This window comes from Pongo pygmaeus, chromosome 3 (genome assembly GCF_028885625.2).
Source record: "Pongo pygmaeus isolate AG05252 chromosome 3, NHGRI_mPonPyg2-v2.0_pri, whole genome shotgun sequence".
Lineage (NCBI taxonomy): Eukaryota > Metazoa > Chordata > Mammalia > Primates > Hominidae > Pongo > Pongo pygmaeus.
This window is the reverse complement of record NC_072376.2, coordinates 114,891,144-114,907,294: the sequence shown is the minus strand read 5'-3', so window position 1 is coordinate 114,907,294 and position 16,151 is coordinate 114,891,144. Positions and strand designations below refer to the sequence as shown.

The following is a 16,151-nucleotide window of genomic DNA, read 5'->3' as shown; positions in this document are numbered from 1 at the left end:
TACAAGCCTGTTTAATACAGTTTGCATTTTACATTAAAAAGTAAATTCAGCTAATGCTTTAGGATACTACCCTTGACTAATAGTATTGCACAGTAAAAGCACAGACTCTGAAGCCAGTTTACCTGGGCTCAAATCCCAGCTCTGTAATTTTCCAGCTATGTTGAGAACATGACTTTAACCTTTTCCTGCCTCAGCTTCCTCATCTAAAATAGTACCTTTCTTATGGGCTTGCTGTAAAGATTAAATGACTTAGTATTTGTAAAGTACTTCGAACATTATTCAGTACCTACATGCTGTAGTAGGCCTGTTAGTTAGGTCTGTTAAATAACTACATCTAACATGTGCATAACTCTAGGTACAGGAAGTGAGGTTTCAGAAAAAGCAAATAGTCTACTCTGTGCAGATTACTTACTTATATTCAAAAGTAATTTTTTAACCCCGGTTGCTCTGTGCAAGTTAATTACTCATATTCAAAAGTAATTTTTAAACCCCAGTTGACTAGGTTACTCTTTCAGGAACCAGGAGTTGAGAACTGGGAAGTCAGAAGCAGGGTGTGAGAGGTAGAATTCTGGGGACAACACTACAAAGTCATAAAATGGAAAAGTCAGCAGTTCTAAGTTATGAGATCACCAACTGTTCAGACAGATAACCCAATAAAAAGAGAAATGCCTCTTAGGGTGCATATTGTCTTAGGAATTGAAATGAGGCTGGAGTGGAGTGGGATGGGGGGGAGAAGATATGGAAATGTTTCCGGGGGAATTTAGGAAACTAGTAGAGTGCTTGTTACTACTCATCTAAGATGTTTAACTTGGCACTCTATTGCCTTTTTGATGTGATATCTTGATTGTTTTATTTTAGTGCAGCTATATGATTATTTAATATCTCTATCGGTCAGTTACTTTAATAGTACCTTTATAGAATTGTTGGGATCATCAAATGAGTTAATATATGTAAGTGCCTAGAACAATGCCTGGCACAGAGGAAGAAGAATGTCTTTGTTCTTATACATGTGTTCATAGGTTCGCCACATTCCCTGGCCCCTGTGTTATCCTATTGTTTTTCTCACTAAGAAACACATTTTAAAATAATTAAATGCACTGGATTTTTCATATAACTTTTCACTTAATGAAGAGTCAAGTCTTTAGCTCATCCAAAGCAATAAAAAATCAACATAAAAGCAATCCAAATGATACAAGAATTTGAATACATTTATGTTGACATTTCAGTGCGTAGATAATATAAATTCTCAGAGGCCTCACATTTTATTTTTGAAAGTATTTCATGTGCTTTATAAAATGATATTGATGAGTACAGTAAACTGATGATAAGTTAAATTCTCTAGGAGAGAAATTAATTACATTTTAGTAATAATTTAATGGTCTGAAATTGCCTCACTTTTTGATGAAGTTACAGAATCGTATTTAATTCATATAGTAGATAAAATAAAGAATATTAATTGAAGCATCCTTGAAGATCATATTGTCCAACTCTGTAATACAACTAGTGATGTAAGTCTAAGTTCCAGAGAGGTTAAGTGGCTACTTGTAGGTGTAGTACCTAAGGTGATATGAGAGCTCCTGATTCTTAGTTTGTTATTCTTTTCACTGAATAACAGTGAATTAAATGAACTAACATTTATATCATGGTCTACTTACTAATTTTTTAAACATAATAATAATCAACATTTATTAAAGGCTTGCTATATTCCAGGGACAGCATTAACTGGTTTTATTTTATTCTTGTAAAAACTCTATGAAATAGGAGCTATTTTAATCTGCATTTTAAATATGAGAAAACTGAAACTTAGGGAAGTCAAGGAACCAGCCTATGATGCCAGTGAGGGGATGAGCTGGAATTTGAACACAAATCCTCTGGCTCCAGAGTTCACACTGTTAAACACCATTCTATACAGTTTCACAGTTAAATGGGGCCAGGCAAAAATTGAAGCCTGGGCTGTATGCAGATCTGCAAAATGGGTGTCATAATAGAACCATATTTCCTCACTATTAAAATGGGAAAAATAGCAGCACCTATCTCATAGGGTTGTTGTGAGAATTAAATGAGTTAAAATAGATAAAGTTCTTAGAAGAATCTTACACAGTGGACGTTCAATAAATGTAAACTACCATGACTGTATTTCTTTGAAATCTATTAAAATCTTTCAGGGTTCACTTATAAGGAGACTGGTCCCTCTCTGAAACAGATCGTTTGAGAAAGTCCCACGTATATATGGAGATGTCCAAGGAATAGATTCATACTAATGTATTCTTTTGGTGCTTCAGTTGAATGGAAACTCCAGACATTTTTTTCTGAATCATGTTCTAACAATACAAGAAGGGGAAGCTATGCAGTGTGCTTAGAATGTGATGAATTACACTCCCACCATCCCCCAAGTTGTGCTGATAAATGTGCAAGGGCAAAGAAAGTTAGAAAGTTGGATAAGCAGATGGATTGGTATTTCTTTTTGACAGAGTTCTGCTGCACCTTGAAATGGGGGATTTATTAATTCATTCAGCAAGGAATGTGTGCTTTTTCCTGGACAATTTTCTAGGCACTGAGGATGAATAAAACATAGCCCTTCTCATTGAGAATCACACAGTTTATATGATGTAGGGAAATATATCAGTGATAAAATTACTGTAGCACACAAGAAGTAGTAAGTGAACCACTTAGTTTCAAACAAAGAGTGATGGGAATCCTGACCAGCCAGGCAGTACTGCCTGGAGAGCAGGGAAGCTTGATAGAGGAGATCTTTGTGTTGGCTTGTAAGGCCACATATGAGTTTCTTAGGCAAGGAAGACAGGGAAGTGTTTTCAGACAGAGAACCACAGTGTAAAGGTAAAGCTCAGTTGGGAAAACAGTGTTTGGGTAAAGGCCATGTTGAGAAGGGGGTAAATAACACTGGAGAGGCTGTGCGAGGGTCAGTTTATGAGGGGCGATTTCAAATGGGGGCATGAGATGATCACTTTTGTGATTTAGTATAAGTCTGTAGGCCATGTCAGCTAGTAGGAGGGGCACCAGATCAATAACTGTCATGTTATATAAGATGAGGGAGTGAGAGGTGATGAGGGTCTGACTTCAAGACCACTGGCAATGAGGATGGAGAAGCTAGAGGTGAGAGATACCTGAAGCAGAACTGGTAGGGTTTGATCACCAGTTGTCTATGGAATTAATTGGTGGAAAGTGAAAAACTGAAATTGATCCTACTGTTCCTGTTATTTATGTAGGTAGTTGAACAAGGGTAATGGAGCAGGTGTTTGCAGGGAAGCTGATGAGTTTAACATGTGCATGTAGCTTTGCTTCTATTGGCACTTAACAATTTCTTTGCCTTTTAATTTTAGTTTTCAACATGTATATATCTTGTCTACTCAATGAGATTATAAATATTTGTTGAATGAATGAAGGCATGTAGGCTAGCGATGGATAGAAGTATGTTTGTGTTAAGAGAAATTCCATGTAGATCTACCATGATAAAAGGTGTGGAATTGAGAACTCTCTCCAAGTGGAATGTCTGTGGGGACTAGTAGTATTGTTTAAAGTGATAAGGTAATAAATGGGAATGAAGTGGGCTGTTAGGTGAAGTTGTAGGGCATGGCCAGGACCTGCAACTGATAGGAAAGTGTCTGGAGAAGATGCAGTCATCATGGTCAGTGCTGTGATGATTCTCGGGGTTACATAGTACAATTTATAATCTGACCTTTTCATTTGGTACTTAGCACAGGTGACTTTGTATCACTCTGTGTGTGTGTTTGCACGTGTGTGTGTTTGTGTGTGTGTGGTGGCAGGAGCCATGGTTTGGTCCACATCATCTAGGCTGAATGAACATTTACTAAGTTTGTTTATTTGTACATAGAAATTCTAGACTAACAATAATGATAGTGAACAATCTTGTGTTAATAAAATATGTATAATTCAGGAAAACATTTTTACAGTTTTTTTGAGTCCTTTGGGCTTTTTAAAAATGAGATTATCTCTAAAGGAATAATAAAGCATATTGCTAAAAAATGTGGGCCTGGGAGCCAGACTGTCCAGGTTCAAAATCCAGGTTTCTATCTGTGTGACTCTGGCAGCTTACTTGAATTCCATCTGCTTTGGTTTCCCCAACTGTATGAAGGAGGTAGTAATATTTCTCTTACAGAGTTTTGTGAGGTTCAGATAAGTTGACACATGTTGATCACTTAGCACAGGGCCTGGCACATGGCAAATGCTCCCTGAGCTGTAGGTGTTACTAGTGTACTCCACTGACAGTGCCATGGAGAAAAGTGGCCCACCATTTAAACATGCTTTCTGGATATTTTAAAGAAGTGGCTATGCAGAGGCAGCTTTCTCCTCTGTCACACTGTACTTTGTGTACAGTGTGTGGGGCCAGAGGCAAAGTCACATGTTGCACAGCCCTGAGGCCGGGTTGTATCTCAGCCTGCACCCACACATAGGTGACTGTCCTGGGTATGTTTCACTTGTGTTCCCGTTTTGTCCTTACACCAGCCCCTCTAGGATAGAGAGAGGGAAATTGAGGCCCAAAGGCAATAGGTCACACATGCCATTAGCTATAGAGCTTAGGATAGTATTCATTCATTTTATTCTAAGCAATACTTATCGTGTGCCTACTGGGTGCCAGGCCCTGGGTCTCGAGAGATGAAAGATGCACCACCTTTTTCTGTCACCAGCATCTCTTCTGTATGGAATATTTTTGCCTAATCTGTGTCTCGCAGGGTGAGTTATGTAATGCAGCCACTCCCTCCTGCCCCCATGTGCTCACTTCCTGAGTGCTTATTGCATCAGACTGACTTTAGTTCCCAGGAGGCTCCAGCTGGGGACCTGAGGTGCTGCTGGCGCCACCTTTTCTGAGAAGCTGCTGTCCTCAGGAGTCTGAAGACAAATGATTGTGACAAACTCAGTATTAGCAGCTATGGTCACCTTGAAGCTAGCTCACTGTGACCCATCTCCATCCCTGCCCTCCACCCATCATCCCATACCTTTGTCCTGAGGCTCACACTGCCCCTGTTTTTTCTTTTTTTTCAAAATGCTGTTTTAATCTATTCCATGAGCCATAGATGAAACTAGGTGGCTTGGCGCCTGTGGACCTCAGATTGTTTGTCACTATTCTAGATGTTCTCCAATTTCCCTGCAAGCTGTAAAACTCATTAATCCCATAATGATGATTTAGGGCTGATTAAAACATAAACTGTATTACTATTAATGCTTGCTATGCCATATTTGTATTCTCAGTTTTCTATATAGTTTTCATTGAGTAGATTTTGTTCTTTTAAAGAAGATATGTGTCTTAAGCTTTTAAAGACACTTTTAAGCTTAATGTACAGGAAAACATCATTTGGTTCCTTGCTCTGATTAATTTCTACTCTCTTTTCCCTCTGACGCACAGTTTGGGGATATGGATTCCTGTCAGTGACAATTATTAATCTGGCATCTCTCCTCGGATTGATTTTGACTCCACTGATAAAGAAATCTTATTTCCCAAAGATTTTGACCTTTTTTGTGGGGCTGGCTATTGGGACTCTTTTTTCAAATGCAATTTTCCAACTTATTCCAGAGGTAAGGATGTTGGCTATTTCTTTCTGTGAATAATTGTTTCTTTTGAACGTTTTAGCACTTTGTATGTTTTTAGCCTCCATAATTCTTACAGCATTTTATGGTCTGGTTTATAGTGTCTTGGATAAGAGAAAGCTGAATCACAGCAATTGTAAAGGCTTGTCCCAAGCTGCAGTGGATATCACTATCAGAGACAAAATTAATATTCTAGGAGGCCAGCCACTAGGACGTGCTCAGACAGCTCTGGGACACCTCAGAAGGCCTTAAAACTTTATTCTGCCTTGCACTTGGCAAATTTAATTTTTCCACACACTGTTTCATTATTTATTTATTTATTTTTCTAAAGAGCGTGCAATGTCAAATGTACTGCAAATGTCAAATGTAAATTTATAATGTATTTAACATATACCACTAAATTCCCTCATATATTTACTGCAGCTATAAGTGACTAGAGAGTAAATGAGAGCATGGTTGACAAACCTTTTCATTTTTTCCAACTGTGGAAAAAATATCAATTGAGGACTAATAAATAAACAGCAACTTATTTTTTTCTTTGATAAAATGTGTTATTGATCTGATCTTGACTATAGTGCACACTATTCAATTTATTTCAAATCTGTGTTGTGCCCATATAAGGAAGAGGAATGGAGGAAGGAAAATAAATGAAAGGAAAAGAGAGGCAATGTTGAAGAGGAAGGAAAGGAGAAAGAGACTTTCATAGAAGGGATCCACAAAGGGGAACTAGAGAAATATATGTATACATGGACTATATCTGCCACTCACAATGCACACACAGAGGGAGAGACAAACCCCATACAGAGAGAAAATATTAATAGTATTTCAGGGAGTACCACCCTCATCTCATAATTTTTAGAAAATTATAACTAAAGCTTCCTTTAATTTTTCAAGCTATACCTGAAAGTGGGCATATAACTTTTTAGAGTTATAGATTTATTATCATTATTTGATCTAGGACCTAAGATAATATCTATTTCAAAGCCTCAATTGTAGAGATAAAAAATGTTAAAATTTAGGGTGGTTAAATAATTTGATTACAGCCTTACAATCAGCTAGTAACAAAGCTAGGATGACAATACAGATTTTCTGATTTAAAAGAGTATTATATACATAATATATTTAATATGATATATGTATTATCTCATCTGCTTTATGGGTCAAAGTAAATTAAACAAACAAATACTGTATGTGGACTAAAGACTCTACATTTATGATGTTAAGGTTTTCTATTTTCTTGAAATTTAACAATATAAAGAATCTGTCTTTGTAATAATATCTCAAATTTCCATAGAGTTTTTTGTAGCAAAATGATTTTCCTTTTCTTATTTCACTTTATTTTCATAACCTCAATGTTAGGTAAATGGAACAGGTATATATATATATATATATATATATATATATATATATTTTTTTTTTTTTTTTGCCATTTTTGCATTGTATAAACAGGCACAAAGAAGTTATTCAAATGAAGATGCGGCCATGATGTCTCCCCAGAGGCAAACATAGGACAAGAACCCAGACATCTTCTATTCTGCTTCAGAGGGGAGATTTACAATGTGTGGAATGGTGTAAAGTTGTGGCTTTTCACCCATTAGTCTCTCCTCTGATTCTATTTATTTGAAGTTTATGTGTCTTGTCTGTTAGGAACATCTTGACTCTTTATAACTTCAAACTCTAACTCCAGTTCTTTGTCCTTTAAACAAAGACTTATTCCATTCTTATTGCTGTGTGTGTGTGAAAGAGAGAGAGAGAGTGGTGGCAATTTTAAATCTTCTTTTTGCTTTTATTCTTGGGCCTAGGCCTTGATTTATTTACCTTTTTAGGATTTATCACAGTTCTGTAGGTATAAGAGGATTTCTCTTGGGAAAACAGTAATCCAAGTGGCCTGCCATATTTGTTTTAAAAGTTTGACTCTGGATATCATGGACTAATACATTACTTTTAGAGATAGTAGGTAATCAATATCTCATTTATCTTCATTATCTAGACCTAATATTGTATTCTAAAGATGAGAATCAGAGCTGCTGCTTTATTGCTAAAAGTTTACTCTTTCAAGGCAAGTATTGCTGTAGGTGTTATAGGTGGGAAACTGTAGGATTCTCTGGTGGCTTTATTTAATGAGATTTCTAGTTGTAAGATTTTTGTGCCATCTCATACAGTTTTGTCATTCAAATTTCAAAGTTTTTGTTTTATGATTTTTGGCAGCTAAGTTCCCAATATTACTTGGATGTGAAGAGAGACTTAGAACATTGGTGAGAATTGTATACTGGTATTATTTTCCAGAAATCAAATTAAATTTCTTGGTTTTACTTGAATTGCCCTTTTTTCTCCCTTAGGCATTTGGATTTGATCCCAAAGTCGACAGTTATGTTGAGAAGGCGGTTGCTGTGTTTGGTGGATTTTACCTACTTTTCTTTTTTGAAAGAATGCTAAAGATGTTATTAAAGACATATGGTCAGGTAAATGGACTTTATTTAAAACATCTGATATTTTACCCCCTAAAGCTACTTTATATAGGCAAATAAAGACAGGAATTTTATTCTTAGAATTATGAGAATGGTCCAGTTATTAGGCTTGTGAGTTTAAGGAGAACAAAGAGTCAATATATTGACAAGTATAAGATAAATGCTTGATTCATGTTGTAAAATTTGGAGTTTTTTTTGTTTTTTTTTTCAAGTACCAGCAATTTAATATTGAATAACAGATGTGCATAATTCATATTCTATTCATATTCATCAAAATAAGAATGTATATGTATTCTAACGTGAACAAACAGTAATAGCAGAATCTAGTAAATGAAAATACATGTAAAAAAAGAGAAATTTTATATATCTAAAAAGACTTCTTTACATATAGAATAGACATACAATTTTCTTCTTAGAAATAAAAAGCAGTAAACTATATTTCCTTGTCTGTATGAATCATCTTTTTTCTTCTTATAATCTCTTTGGTTTTTGTTCCCATATAGAATGGTCATACCCACTTTGGAAATGATAACTTTGGTCCTCAAGAAAAAACTCATCAACCTAAAGCATTGCCTGCCATCAATGGTGTGACGTGCTATGCAAATCCTGCTGTCACAGAAGCTAATGGACATATCCATTTTGATAATGTCAGTGTGGTATCTCTACAGGTATATGTTGATTCCATTTTTCCTTGATTATACTGCATTCTTTATACTGTGTAAACATGACTGTGTATGCAGCTAAGTCAGTTTTTGTACATTTATGTATGTCAGACTTATTCCTATATATGTGGGGTAACTGGAATGTAAGTCTGCATTGTTTTTCCACCTTCCCTATATATGTTTACTCTAAACAAGTGAGTTAAGAAAGAAATTGTGGATCACTGGTCTGGGCTTCATTATTCTCTAAGGTTATTTACTATATGAGAGTTTCTCAATTGCATTTATACAATATTATATAGCAAAATTAATTCAGAGCATTTATTTTACAATTCTTTGAAGATCCAGAATCAAATAATTCTTTGATTGATTTTGAAATTGCAAAAAGAAAGATTTGCAAATTATTAAAATTGTTTTATTAATTGTCTGACTTACAATTGATATTTATATCCACATCTTCTAAATAATATTAATAGGCACAATTTCTTGAGCAAGTATCATATACCAGGTAATATGCTTAGCACTTAATTATTTGATCTCATTTACTTTTTATAACAACTACTCAGTGTAGGGATTATTTCTTATGTATTAGAACTATATTGGTTTCAAGTGATAGAAATCAAACCAAATTATATATGCACAAAGGAGAACTCACTGGAAAGATACTAGATGACTAATGGAACAGCCAAGCTACAGGAAAAACAAGAACCTAGGAACCATTAGAACCACTAGGACTCTCCCTCCTTCTCTTTCCTGCCTCTTAGTATCGTTCTTTTCTTTCACTGTAGGCCATCTTTTCCATAAGTGGGATACGTAGCCACTAGCAATTCCTGAGATTTGTCTTATAATTTCAGCTACTAGAAGGAAATTGACCTGACTCTTTCAGTCCTAAATCCAAAATCTCTGGCAAGTGTCTTCCTGGTCCAGCTTGAATTAGATGATCACTTCTAGACTAATCTAAGTGCTTAGAGGGCTGGGCCCCTTTAATGGTATCAAGGGAATGTGGATGGAGTAGAGGAGTGGTTATCAAAAAGGGATGCTGAGAAGATAGTATCACTGGTGTCTACAACAATTCTCATTTGACAGATGAAGAAAGTGGCACTTTAGATGTTAAATAACCCCTCCAGGTTTACTCAGGTAGTGAATGGCAGATCCACAAGCTATATAGTTAAACGTGATATAAAAGTGAACAGTTAAAAACAAAATAAAAAGGAAAGCCAGCTAAGGGGAAAAAAAGCAAAAAATATAGAGCAATTTGGAAGAGATTATTATGGCAAATACCTGAGTTTCCTTCCGGAAAGAAAACGTGATTGGTCATATGCTTCTCTCCACCTAATTAAGGAAAATCTCAAGTGTATTTGAAGAGCCAATTCTGTGTTAGCACTAAGCTAAGAGGGAATTATTTTTTGCAGTGTAATGAATGGTGCTTTCAGCCGAGTTTGCAAAGAATCTGGAAATGTTCAAGTATATAATTTCTTACAATAATAATTACAGTTAACATTCATTAAATGCTCAAGGACTACGCCTAGAACGTTAGATGAATTACTTCATTTGATCTTCCTAATAACCTAGGGGACAAGTGCTGTTGTAATTAGGAGAGTATGACTTAGAGGGGTTAAATAGCAAACCCAAAGATGCACAGTTCCTAATGGCAAAGCTTGGATTAGTACCAAGGCTGCCTTATACCGAAGCCTGTGTTCTTATATACTTTGCTGGACTGCCTTCCTTATGTTGCTGCTCTGCTGTAAGCAAGATGACAACATCAACTCTTAAATATTTATTTTTTGTAGTGGGGAAAAATAATTTGACCCAAGGATATTGCTTTCTGAGGATATATTATTTAATGCGAGGCACAGCAGAGAAAGCCTAAAGAATAGTAGTTAACACCCTTCCTTATACCATGTGTCTAAATTCTAGTTGCCTTATGCAAGCTTTTGGCAAATACTGGATTATAGTGAGATTGTGGTTGAACTCTGACAAGTCATTCAAGAGGTGTCAGTCAGCTATATTGCCAATTTAAACATTGATTAATAATTCTTTAGATACCAGAGGCAGAGGGATAATCTGCCATGAAATTTGGAGCCTAACTTGAATTCTTGCTCTGATGGAAGATTTTACTGTATCTTTCCAGAGTTAACAAGATAACTTTAGTCAGGGCTACACTTCTACAGAGAAGGAGCTTTGAACCTGGTCCAACCTTGAACAAGTTCTCCCCTGGGATCCTCAAGTCCTGTAACACAAAGCACGGAAGAGATACAGTTTGAGATACAGTTTGAGATTTAAAATATTTAAAGGGCTGATCACCTCCTTGACCATACTAGAAACTCAGTGTGACCTCTCCTGATTTCAGGAAAGTTCCTTCTGATGAACCTACTAGGATAAACTAGCTGCTAAATGTGCCTTGAGTATCAGAATGAGCTGATAGGAATATTTATATTTAGAAAGGAGGATGGCTGTCAAAGCCTTCAGCTTTTGTGAGAGGCTAAATTATTTTTTTAAATCATAATTAACAAATAAGTTTAACTTCTCCAAAGTTACATTTTAGTTAAAACTTTAAGGCTCCTGATTTAGGATTAGCTATGGGCAGAAGACATGTTTGCAGTAAATCTCTGCACCATGACAAAGATGAGGCCCTCGACATGATCCTGTTTTACATAATTTTGAAATACAATCAGAAGGCTGTTTTTACTCCACTTATGACAGTAGTGCTTTCATTTACATATTCAAGAAACATTTATTGAGTTCCTGTTCATTATCCTAGGCACTGGAAATTCAGAAGCAAATTCTCGAGGAGCTTACAGTTTATTCAATGGAAACATAAAATATAGAAATGAGCAAAACAAGAAAATATCATATAGTAATAACCTACCTTGATGAAACTAAAGCATGGTGATGTGAGAGTGATGTGTGGGAGCTTCTTTTGATTGACTGTTCAGAAAAGGTCCCTCAAGATGTCAGCAGGGAATTGTATAATGAGAAAGAACCAGTCATGCAAATATCGGGGAAGAAAATATGCTAAAGACTTTGAGAATAATCGAACAGGTCACACACAAGGGACCTGGAAGCTGAATGGTAGTGGACTTCCCCACATCAACGCTGGAGAGCAGTGGCACAATTCTTTCAATATTCTGAATGAAAACAACTGTGGAATTGTAAACCTAGGTAAACTACCTATCTAGCGAGAGGGAATAATGGAACTAGGATTCTGGAAATACACTTCCAGGAATAAGAAGGCAGCTGAAGAAAGAAGAGAAGGTGCGTGCCAGGGTGACAGCCCTGCACCAGGCCTTGAGATAATAGTTTTGACGCTAATTTCTTATGGGGACTATTTTCTCGCTATTTTGGTTGAAGGTATAGTCTCAAATAAATAGACATTTAAACAAATTGAGCAACAGACTGCAATTTTCAGTTTTATTTACATTGCACAAAAAATCAAAAGAAATGAAATTTAAGAAATAAGTAGGTCTGGATATTGCTTTAAGAGAGTAAGTATTACAATATAAGTGATAGTGATTTTAATAATAAAATTAAGATACTTTCTAATATTTTATATTATAAAAATAATCTAACCTAGGTGACCCCATTAAAAGTATTGAACATGATAATATAACTCAGGGTTCCATTTGTGTTACAAGTATGGATTTAAGAATTTTGTTGACAATTCCGGTTGTCACTGCTTCAACAACGTTTTTCCAAATTGAAAATAATAAGGAGCTCTCTAAAAATTACAGTGAGTTAAGAAAGGTGGTCTAATTGGCATTACTATCAATAGAATGTAAATTATGTGAACATCTAGATTATAAAAGCATAATTTTTGATCTTGCTGAAATGTAGAAAGAACAAAGACATGTTATAGAATACTTAAACTGTATGACTTAGGAATGTCTTTATTATTCATCCAAGCAATTCTGGCTCATTACAGAATACTCAGCTAAGCAATAATATTTAAATTTAGAAGTCTCTGGTGTTTTATCTGTGTTTAGTCACATAAAAATCATAGTTTCACACATATGTTTTTATTTTGTTTTCATGGAAGCATCTTTATCACAGTGAAATAATAGAAGATATTATTTAACAGTTAGAAGATAACAGAAGATAACATTTAACAGTTAGCTTGATTATAACTTTTAAATATTTAGACGAAATGATTTGAGAGTTCCTTAATACCTTTGCTCCAGGCCTAGTAAGTGTGAGGCACAACAGTCTATGTGGCATGTGTGTGGGCACGTGCATGCTTTTTGGGGAAAAGTGGGGGTCATAGAGGGGTAAAAAGGAAGATGTAGGAAAAAGAGGGGTGCACAAGATGCGATTTCCCCAGTTATTCGTTATTGTTACTAGGTAATGTGTCACATGTCACCTTGTGACACGCTTTGTGTTTTTCTCTTCGACTTTCCTGTGTAGCCAAGTGTGGAGTCATTTCAGTATCTGTGCAGCCGGGTGGGGCTCCCCAGCCCAGACACAGCCTTGGTGTTTGTTGGATGTTGATTGCTGAGGAATGTTTGGTACTTTGGGGAGGGTGTCAGCTCTTCAAGGCCACTAGAGGGCCCCTGGAGCTCGTTCCTCCAGCAATCTGTCATCAGTCTCTAATCTTTTTATGAAATTTCCTGTGCTTTCATTTAAGAATAGATACTATTAAATATAAAGTGATTTTTAGAAGTTGATTATTGTGAATTTTATGTGTAAAGTTGAGGTGCAATAAAATAGAATTTAGCTGAAAAGTGTGGAGGTGTTAGGGAGATTTTCTTTGTTGATGACTGATATGAAGTGACACTCTATGAATAGAATGCTAACCTTTTTCAGGTGGTTGGGCCTCCATGAGAGTTTAAATACACATAATTCATTCAACAAGTATTTTTCCAGTACTTTACATATACTTGGCACTATTCTAAGTGCTGACACATAGGGGACAGTGGAGAGGAGATGAGTACCCAGAGCAGTTTTCAAGAAGTAAAAGATGAGGTGAGACAGCAGAGTTCACAGATTCCAAACTTTCCACCCTTCCGTAACATAACTGAAATATTACACACTTGGCACAGAAAAATGGAAAGCACTCTTTTTTTAAAGTATGAAATACAAAAAAACTGACTGGAAGCTCCGTGTGTACATATATGCGTGGGGCTTGTCTGCCGGTCTTTTGGGTGGTGTGTTTTTCTCCATTCTTGCCTGGCAATAGGAAGAAGGGTAGAATATTACTGGCTATCACTTGGGAAGTGGAGTGGGAGGAGAAGGGGACTGGGGCACTAAGAATATTTGATGTAACACCCCTTTCTTTAGTACTGTACTTCACAACAGTCTTCAGTTTGCTTTGTGTCCTTGAATTGAGGGTCTCTCTGGTTCACTTTCCCCAGGGGTAGATTTCCAGTCATCATTTGGGGTGGCTGCCTTGCCACATTGGCTTGGAAGGAAGGACTTGAGGTTCTACTTGTTCCCTAAATAGACTTGCAGCCACTTCTCTTATGTTTAGTTCCGCTCTTTGCCCTCTGCCTTCAGAGTACTTGGTGCCTCTAATCCCTGAACTTTTTTGAGGTTCTGGGTCCTGCATCACTTTGCTTCTTGTTGACTTTCTTCCTCTGTGAAGTCAGTCAGAATTTGCCTTCCTCTTTCCATCTTCCAAAATACACATCTCAGTGCTGTCATGTTGTCTCTCTTTCCTCCTGTCCTTGCGGCTTTATGTCTTCTTTATTCCTTTATAAGGACATAGCTTCAGGAGGGCATTTCAGGACGGACTAGAGATAAATATGTATATCTGTTCTGCACTATTTCACTAAAAGACCATTTACTATTTTAAATCGTATAGTTCTTGAACATCACAAGATTTAAAAACAGAAATTAGTTAATTTCCCCTACAATAACAATTAATTAAAATAGAAAACTGTACAAATAATAGAATGACATAAGAAATGATTTCCACTGATCTTGATTGACTGGTACTTACATAAAAACAGTAACTAGAGGCAGATGATATAGCCAATCATGAGGAGAAATTCTGGGTTGTCTTTGCTGTTAGTGGAATTTCTCTCTCACTGGGTCTATCTCAGGGCATCCCTGCCCTGGGCAGGTTATTTTATCTGGCTTTACTCTATGTGTTGCTAAGGTCATGAAAATTGGTACCTGAATCCACTGAATTTGGCCTTCTTTCATTGATATGAAGTATACTTTCATTCATGAAAAACTGTTCTAAAGTTTTTTTTTTATTCACAAAATTCTTATTTCTTATTTTCTTACTTTAACAAGGAGACTGAGATGATTATTTGGAATCTGTGAACTCTTCCCTCTCACCTCATTACTTCTGTTACTTCTTAAAAAAACTACTCTGGGTCCTCATCTCCTCTCCACTGTCCCCTTTGTGCCAGAACTGGTGTCCTTTCTCCCTTTCAAGGCCAGTTCCTCTAAATATTCTCATCTTTCCCGTGGCCTCTTCCAGTTTTGTTTCGTTTTGTTGTTTTAGGACAGGGTCTCACTCCATAACCCAGGCTGGAGTTTGAAATCTCAAACTCCTTAGTCTCAAGTGATCCTCCCATCTCAGCCTCCCAAGTAGCTGAGACTGCAGGCACATGCCACCATGCCTGGCTAACTAAATTTTTTTTTTTTTTTTTTTTTTTTAAGAAATGGGGTCTTGCTATGTTGCCCAGGCTGATCTTGAACTCGTGGTCTCAAGTGATCCTCCTGCCTTAGCCTCCCAAAGTATTGAGATTACAGGTGTGAGCCACCACATCTGGCGTGTTTTCATTTATCTTTCCTGAATCTCTCCCTTTCCCGTGTCTACAAACATGTTCCATCTTTTCTACCTCAAGGTATTATTTTATTCCTCAATCTGCTACTCCCCAAGTTTTCTCAAACCTTCTTTCCCACAACTGTCCAACTTTTCTAAAGACTGGCTAATTCTGAAATAAGACTATATATGTTAGACATATTCTTAAATGCTTTACATATATTAACTCGTTTAATCCTCACAGTAACAACCCTGTGAGGCAAGTACAATTATTATTTCCATCTTGCAGATTTGGAAACTGATGTACAGAGAAGGTAAGGAACTTACCCAAGGTCACACAGGTATCACATTAGGATTGAAGTGCAGGAATCCTGTTTCCTGGTATGTGTGGTTAACTGTTACCTTACACTACACTGCCTATTGTTTCCATTTGTTAATCAGCCTTCCTCATCATCTCCTTACATGCTTAATCATGTACAGTTTCTAAATTCACTACCTATTCTCTGAACTTTCTTTTTAGAATAATGTAAGTGGTTGTTCTAGGCAGCATGCGATATTCCTCTTTTTAAAATTAAATTATTCATTTTTTTGAGACAGGGTCATTGTAACCTCAGACTCCTGGGTTCAAGCAATGCTCCCACTCAGCCTTCAGAGTAATTAGGACTACAGGCGTGGGCCACGAGCTATGTTCCTAATCCTCATTCACTCTTTCTTCCTGAGCCATTCCTATAGTTTAACACATAAGTG

General features: G+C 36.5%; 1 protein-coding gene across 2 annotated transcripts in view; it reads left to right on the top strand.

The window, feature by feature from the left end:
- The window catches only part of SLC39A8 (solute carrier family 39 member 8), an 83,477-nt gene that overhangs the window by 31,948 nt on the left and 35,378 nt on the right, over positions 1-16,151 (top strand). For both annotated transcript variants that reach the window (XM_063663930.1, XM_054485854.2), the window contains 3 exons: positions 5,384-5,553; positions 7,905-8,027; positions 8,537-8,701. In XM_063663930.1, coding sequence (XP_063520000.1) covers positions 7,995-8,027; positions 8,537-8,701 — 198 coding nt within the window. In that variant the 5' untranslated portion in view covers positions 5,384-5,553; positions 7,905-7,994. The remainder of the gene's footprint in view (positions 1-5,383; positions 5,554-7,904; positions 8,028-8,536; positions 8,702-16,151) is intronic.